This window comes from Elephantulus edwardii, unplaced genomic scaffold (assembly GCF_000299155.1).
Source record: "Elephantulus edwardii isolate Elephantulus edwardi_28Jun2011 unplaced genomic scaffold, EleEdw1.0 scaffold00068, whole genome shotgun sequence".
Taxonomy (NCBI): Eukaryota; Metazoa; Chordata; class Mammalia; order Macroscelidea; family Macroscelididae; genus Elephantulus; species Elephantulus edwardii.
Genome location: NW_006399818.1, coordinates 11,732,687 through 11,741,001, shown reverse-complemented (window position 1 = coordinate 11,741,001; position 8,315 = coordinate 11,732,687). Strand labels below are relative to the sequence as shown.

The window sequence follows — 8,315 nt, the reverse complement described above, 5'->3', positions numbered from 1 at the left end:
TGGTCCAGTGGTGAGAATCTTTGTCTTCTTGACATTGAGCCTCAATCCATATTGGAGGCTGCAGTCCTTGACCCTCTGCAGCAAGCGCTTCAGGTCTTCCTCGATTTCAGCAAGCAGGGTTGTGTTGCCTGCATAATGCAGATGTACAATGCTATATTTTTGAAATATTTACTTCCTCCAATAGAGGGTGTAAGTGCAAACTTTGGTATCTGTATATCACTGTATTCCAGAATATCTAGTACTGTCTGCATTGCTTGTGTGTAAAAACAAGGGTAAATCAGAAAACGTTAATGGATAATAATGGAGTATCCCTTTGCCTTTGGTTGCAAATTTATTCTGAAAAAATAGAACGCATATTGTTGATAATTCTTGCACCAATCCTGGCCCCACATTTCTCCTCAGAGAGCGCAGCCTCCCAAATAATCTGTTCTGCATACAGGTTGAACAGGTATGGAGACAGGACACATCCTTGGCATATGCCCTTCCCAATTTAAAATCGAGAAACGTGTACATCCAGGTTTTATCCTTTCTTCATACCTATTCAATCTGTATGCTCAGGAAATCATCTGAGATGCTGGCCTATATGAAAAAGAATGTGGTATCAAGTTTGGAGCAAGATTCATGAACAACATGAGTGGACACAGATGTGTTGATATCTGCAGATGATACAATGTTGTTTGCTGAAAGTGAAGACTTGCAACACTGGAGAAGATCAAAGACTACACCCTTCAATATAGATTACATCTCAATATCAAGAAAACCCAATAGACCGGTAGGTAATATCATGATACCTGAAGAAAAGATTGAAATTATTAACTATTTCATCAAATTTGGATCCACAATCATCACGCTTGGAAACAGCACTTATGCAATCAAAATACTTGTTACACAGGAAACATCTACTGTCAAGGACCTCTCTGGAGTGCTAAAGAGCAATGATGTCGATTGAAGAACTAAGGTACATCTAATTTAAGCCATGGTCTTTTCAATCACTTGCTATGCATATAAAAGACAATGAATAAGGGTGACAAAAGAAGAACTGATGATACTGAGTGGTGGTGTTGGAGAAGTGTCTGACTATCGCATGTTGTTGTTGCTGCAATATGCCACAGTCAAAAGAACAAACAGATAAGTCTTGAAGAAAGTCCAACCAGGATGTTCCTTGGAGGCAAGGATGGTGAAATTTCATCCCATATATCTGAGCACACTGTTAGAAGAGACCAGGAAAAATGCATTGTTTAAAATCACTAAGTATGTGCAGCAGGAATGTATCTTCTCTCGGTACCCATTTAATCTTTATGCTGAACAAATAATTATAGAAACTAGACTGTATGAAGAAGAATGTGGCATCAGGATTGGTCAATCAACAGTCTGCATTATACAGATGACATAACCTTGCTTGCTGAAAGTAAGGAGGACTTGAAATGCTTGCTGCACAAAATCAGTGACCATGACCTTCTTCAATAAGGATTACATCCTCAACATCAAGAAGACTCAACACTGTGCCCTTAGGCAAGTTGCCAATGATTTCATCTTGCTTGGATCAACAACCAACACTCTTAGTACCAGCAGTTAGGAGAACCAACACTCTTAGTACCAGCAGTCAGGAGATCAGAAGACATATTGCATTGGGCAAATTGGCTGTCAGGAACCTCTTCAAAATATTGAAGAGCACTGTCAGACTGAAGACTCAGGACATGGTGTTTTTATTCACTTGCTATGCATTTGAGAGCTAGGCAATGCTTAAGGATTACAGAAGAACTGATGCTTTTGAATTGTGGTGTTATAGAAGAGTACTGAATATCTTCTGGACTGTCAAAAGAACAAACAGCTATGTCTTGGAGAAAGTACAGCCAGAAAGCTCCTTAGAGGTAAAGATGGACAACATACTCTGGGCATGATGTTGGCTAAAAAAAGTTGTTTTTTGGAAAAAGACATGATGCTTGGAAAGGTGGAGGTTCAGCAAAACATAGGAAAATCCTCAACCAGATGGACAGAAAAAAATGACTGCAGCAGAGGGCTCAAGATGAGGATAGCACAGGACAAGACAGGGTACAGGTCTGTAGTTCATAGGGTCACAATGAGTAGTACTTGACTCAAGAGCATCTAACAACAACAATAAGGAAACATTGAACAGGACAAAGAAAGTAGTATCTGAAGTTTTAGAAAGACCTTCCTGGCAGCTGTGAGGCCAATGTATTTTAATGATGGAATGGATAGCTCAGAGATAATTGATACATACAGTCCAAGAAAACAAAGAGGAAAGTCTGAGTACAGACAGTGTACTGCTGTTAGGTGCTATAAAACCAGTTCCAACTCACAGTGACCTCATGTGTAGGGAGTAGAACTGTGCTATAGCGTGTTCAAGGAGCAGAACTGTGCTATATAGCATTTTCCAGGCTGTGAACTTTCATAAATAGATTACCAAGCCTGACTTCTGAGGACTCTTTTGTGGGTTCAAATCCCTAACCTTTCAGCTAGTCATCACACACTTAATTATATTTGCTATCCAAAAACTGCTCTGGCACACAGTAAGTGTTAAATCAATGTCAGTAATTTCCATTACCAACATACTGTGGCTTACCAATCAAACTGATAACAACACTCTAGCATGTGTACTAGCATAGATAGCCCACTATACTCTCAAAATAGTATCTGGATACTTTTCATCATCCAATATACCCATAACACAAATATCTATCAGACAAGAATAACTTATAAAAGCACAAGTTCAGATAAATCAAGAATTTATACATAAGAAAACAAATAAAAATCCTAATCAAACAGAATACTAATTACTTCTGTGTCCATTTCTTACTCATTCTTAATATTGATTTCCTTTCTTGACAAATCAAAAGTTTAAATAACTTCTGCTTTTCAGGAACTTTTCAATTCCACAAATATAATTTTTCCATAGATGAATTTTAAATTTTCTTTCCCATTTATGCTTAATTTGACCATACTTTAAAACTGACAGCTCTCTTAGAAACAGAACTAGAAAAAAACTAGGACAAAGAGTAAGTAAAATATATATATATATATTTTTTTTTTCTGCTTCCTACTGTTAGCCTAATATTTGCTCATTTCTTTAACTCTCACTATTCTACTTCTGATTGTGTGAAGTTTTAAAGACAGATTAATAATACAAATATAATTTGTGAAAAACTCTTACCTTGGATCTGGAGTTTCTCCAAGAATCTCAACTAATTTGTCAATGAAACTGATAAAATTTGACAATCCTTTTACATGTGTTCTTAAAGGATCAGATAGTGATGGTGCATATCCTTTCCCTCCAAGCTGTAATGTTCGAATGAATGATGTGGCCACCTAAGAATGACAAGAAATCACGCAATGATGTGTAACAATTAAATTTCATCAATTAAAACCAAAATGTACTATACGATGCTTCTATTGTTGTTCCAGCAATGAGATGAAGAGCAGACCTGAACCCTGCCCTGTCCTGCACCATCCTCATGACCATGAATGCCTGACATGCTCACGTCCGTTGTGGCAGTCACTGTGTCAATCCTTCTTGTTGTGGGTCTTCCTCTCTTTCGCTGACTCTCCGCCTTACCAAAACTGATGTCTCTCTCCAATGACTAATTCTTCCTGAAAATACGACCAAAGTAAGTAAAACAAAGCTTCTCCATTCTTTCTTTTATTGAGCACTCTGGTTATACTTTAAGACAGATTTTTGTTTTTCCAGTCCAAAGGATATTCAATACTTTTCTTGAACACTACAGTTCAAAGGCATTGATTTTTTCCTCAGACATCCTTATTTACTGTCCAACTTTCAGATGCATTGGAAGTACTGAAAATACCATGGCCTGGATCAGGGACACCTAAGTCTAAAATAGCATTCATGCTATTTACAACTTTGAAGAGGGCCTTGACAGCAGATTTTCCTAATGCAGTAAATCTTTTACATCTTGACTGCTATTACCATGGGTGTTGACTATGGATCCAAGTAAGATGAAAAGATTGACAACTTTACTCTCTTCTCCATCTGTTACGGTGTTGCCTATTCTGCTTTCTTGATCTCAAGATGTAACCCACATAGAAGGCTGTAGTCTTTGATCTACTGCAGTAAGAGCTTCTTGACAGGGTAATATGAGTCATATCCAACCAGATAGCACCTAACAACAACCACCCTCTATCATTGCTGTCCTGCTCAAGCCCATTCTGGTAGTCACTGTGTTAACCCCTTGAGGGCCTTCCTTTCTCTCACTGACCCTGCGTACAGCAGATCAATACCCTCACTGATTCTGTGACATCCTCACAATTCTGCTGTGCTTAAGACCACTGTAGCCGTCACTGTATCGTTCCATCTCCTGAGGGTCTTACTCTCTTTCACTATCCTTCTACTTTTCCAATCGAACATCCTCTTCCAAGGGCTGGTCCTTCTTGATAACATGCCCAAAGTAGTTAAAAGAAAGTCTTAGCTTCCTTGCTTCTACAGAACACTCTGGCTTTATGTCTTCCAAAAGAGACCTATTTGTTCTTCTAGCAATCTTGTGGCCCATTTAATATTCTTCACAAATACAACTCAATGTTATCAATTCAACTTTGGTCTTTATAAATTATAGACCAATTTTCACACACTTCCAAAGCCAGTGACATTACCATGGTTAAGATCAGGTGCATCTTGGACATTAAAATGGTATCCCTGCAATTTAGCTCTTTAAAGATTGCTAATCGTGGCAACAGATTTGCCCAATGCAAATGTAACCTGATTTCTTGACTGTTACTTTCACTGGGTTGATTATAGGCTCAAGCATCCTTAGGACTCTGATCTTTACTAATCATAATACAGTCTAGCTTAAAAGATTTTCATTTTCTTTATGATAGTGTATTCCATACTGAAGGCTAGAATCTTTGAACTTCTTCAGGAAGTGCTTCAAGACGTCTTCACATTCAGCAAGGAAAATTATGCCTTCTGCAGTTTGTTGAGAATGAAGTACTTCTTAAAACTCATGCCAAATTCTGATTTAGTAGTGACATAAACATGCATGTCAGTAATAAGGACAATAATGACACTCAGCTAATTATAGCCTAAGAATGAAGGGCCAAGTTAGGGCACAAATCAATGTAAAAATAACAAATTTATAAAATCATATAATTAATATAGGAATACTGTATGAACATATTCGTATGTAGATTAAAAAGAAGCTGTGCAATTGTGTGAACAGAGCTGTTGTTCTAAATAAATGAATTAACAAGTTAGTTCTACTGTTCTACCTTAGCTTCTTTATTTGTAAAATAAAGATAAAGATAATTAATAAATCTAACCTAGCTATCACTTCCTAAACATTATTTGACCAAGTGAAAAAGGTCTTTAAGATTGCTAAAGAGGCATATATGATGGCAATAAATTAATATCTCCATCAAAGATTAAATTTTCTAAGGACTATTTTCCAAATTATATCCTAATAAAGACAATTTATATGAAATATTGATAATTGGAGGGAAGGCTGCAATTATGAAATACTGGTGAGTGGGGGGAAGGTCAAGCAACTTAAGAAATAATTGATTAAAACAGAAACTTAAAACATACTTCTCTATGGCAGTTAAGATTCTCTCAGCTTGAAATTACAAAGATGCATTATAAACATCCAAGACACTTACTCTTAAATTTTTTGCTTTTGTAAGCAGTCATTCAAACATCCCGAAACATTTAACAGGGTGTTTCACTGCAAACTCAAATACAAACAGTTCAAATTCACCAGCTACTCTTTGGGAGAAAGATAGGTAATCTCCTTCCAAGCTATTTATAGTCTCTGAAAACTCACTGGTGGGTCAGTTATGAGTCAGTTTTCACTTGAAAGCATAGAAGAACAACAGCACTCTAGAGAACACATCTAGTGAAGCATTGCTTTGGAGGAATGCCCCCTTGTCAAACTAGGAGGCTAAGCAGAAAAGAAAAATACCATGGATTTCAAATATATTGGGGGGAAAAGAAATTTAAAAATTGTCTCATTATAGTTATGAAAACTCTGTAAAAATATCACAGCTTCCATACCAAAAAGATAGACGTCTGTTTCTCTCGAGCAGCATGCTTCAGGTCTGTGAAAGCTTCTCTCCCAAGTCCTCGATCAGGAATATTAAGAACATGAGCCAAAGCCAGGTCATTCTTTGAATTTACCAGTAGGCTCAAATATGAATAGATAATTTTCTTGGCTAGTAATAGCAACTGTGAAATAAAAATAAATTATAAAAGAATCAGTACTTCTCTTTATTACAGTTATTCTAAAACCATGAAAATAAAACTTTTTTTATGCAGGTGGAACTCTAGTGGCCTAATGGTAAGAAGCTTCACAGCAATTCCAAAGGCACGCAGTTCGAGGCCACCAGCTGCTCCATGGGAGAAGGGTGGGCAATCTCCTCCCATGCCATTGCTGCCTCTAAAAACCCTCTGGAGGGTCAGCTATGAGTCAGTTCCTACTCTACAGTCCAATATAACAGCAGATGGGGAAACATGTATGATAACCTACTGGCTCTATCTGGTGCCACATCTATATCTCTAAAGAATGAAGCTAAATATTTTTGAGAATTACTAGAATTTACTAGACTTGGAGTAACAATACTAAATAACCCACTATGGATTAAGAGGTAAGAGATCAAATTAAGTTGGGCATAGTTGAAGGGTGATAAATCTTATAAAACACAATGTATGAGAATGATTGTATGAAACACAATCTTGAATGAAGAAAACTATGAAACAATGTACACAAATTTTGCATGTAAACTAATATAAAAGAATTTTTTTAAAAAATATACAAATATATCAAATTAAGTATTAAACCAACAATAGGAATTAACAAGTAATTGATTGTGATGCTAACTGTCCTATAAACCAGAACTATAAGCCAATCAACAATAAGATAAATAGTAAATAGTATCTGGGGTAATACACATAAGGTACCAGATATTCCACATTGATTGTATTTGCCTTTTGTATATGAATCATAAACCTGGGTATTTAGTAAGTTGTTTCTTAAGATTAATGATTCATAGTTACTCAATGCCTTGCAACATTTAGTACAAAAAAGAAGTGATTCTTAGAACTCCCAAAGGTAGTAAGTATAAAACATTAGACAAAATTAATTAAAAACAAACTCTGTAAGTATACTGGAAAGCATATCAGTGACAGACAGAAGGAACAGGAAAGCACAGTTTTAGAAAATCAGCAATAATAAGGGAAAGAATGCAAGTTTATAGTTATTTGAGGTCTTATAATTTCCTGTAAAATGGGGAGGAAATGAGAGTTCCACAAATAACAAACATAAAGTGATAGATAACATGTTTTCAAAAACTATTTAAACATACCAGAAAACATCAAAAAGGGAGACAGAAGCTAGAGAACAATTTAATTTTAATTCATTTAATGCAAAAAAAGGGAGCTTCTGGCCTAGTGGCAAGAAGCTGTGCTGCAGTCCCAAAGGCATGTAGCTCAAGGCCACCAGCCGCTCCACAGGAGAAAGATGGGCAATCTCCTCCTATGTAATTAACTGCTTCTGAAAAACCTGCAGCTATGGGTCAGTTCCGACTCTACAGTACACAACAAGGCAAGATAAAGAGTATGAATGGAGTTTTGTTCAGAGTGTAGGATGGTCTGCCTCGATGACTTCACTCATCAGTCAGTATCTGAGCTGAGACACTGGGCTAAGAACATTCTCTGGCATGACTTCCTCTAACTCTTCTCCTTCCTCCTTGTTCTGGACACCTTCCCTCTGTCTCTTGCTCACGTACAAGCATGATGCAGCACCTGGGTAAACTCCCCATCTCTGTGACCACCGTATCAAAGAATTGGCCTCTTAGGAAACTGATCCCATGGTGTTTATCTAACATTAAACAGAAAATACAGGCATACAAAATTAATCTTGTAGCTACAGGGGAAGGAATATTCTTTCTGGTTACACAGTTTGTTCACAGGATGCTTATACTACATTGTTGTTGTTGTTGTTATGTGCTGTAGAATCGCCTGCGACTCATAGTGACCCTATGTACAACAGCCCTAAACTCCGCTCTATCCTGTGCAATCGCACTGTCTCTGACACTCCCATTCCAATTATCCCAGTCACCGAATCAATCCACCTCACAGAGGGCCTTCCTCTCCTGTGCCTTCCCTCCACCCTCCCAAGCATGATGTCCCTCTCCAAGGACTGGTCTCTCCTCACAACACGTCCAAAGTATGTTAGACGGAGCCTCAGAATCCTTGCCTCCAAGGAGCCAGCCCATTTAACCCTTTCCAGAACAAATCTGTTTGTTTTCCTAGCAGTCCACGGTATTCTCAATACTCTTCTCCAGCACCACAG

General features: G+C 37.4%; 1 protein-coding gene across 1 annotated transcript in view; it reads right to left on the bottom strand.

The window, feature by feature from the left end:
- Positions 1 to 8,315, bottom strand: part of PARPBP (PARP1 binding protein) — a 118,225-nt gene that overhangs the window by 53,419 nt on the left and 56,491 nt on the right. Inside the window, exons 4-5 of the mRNA XM_006888542.1 lie at positions 6,020 to 6,190; positions 3,173 to 3,327 (exon numbers count right to left, since the gene is read on the bottom strand). Coding sequence (XP_006888604.1) covers positions 3,173 to 3,327; positions 6,020 to 6,190 — 326 coding nt within the window. The remainder of the gene's footprint in view (positions 1 to 3,172; positions 3,328 to 6,019; positions 6,191 to 8,315) is intronic.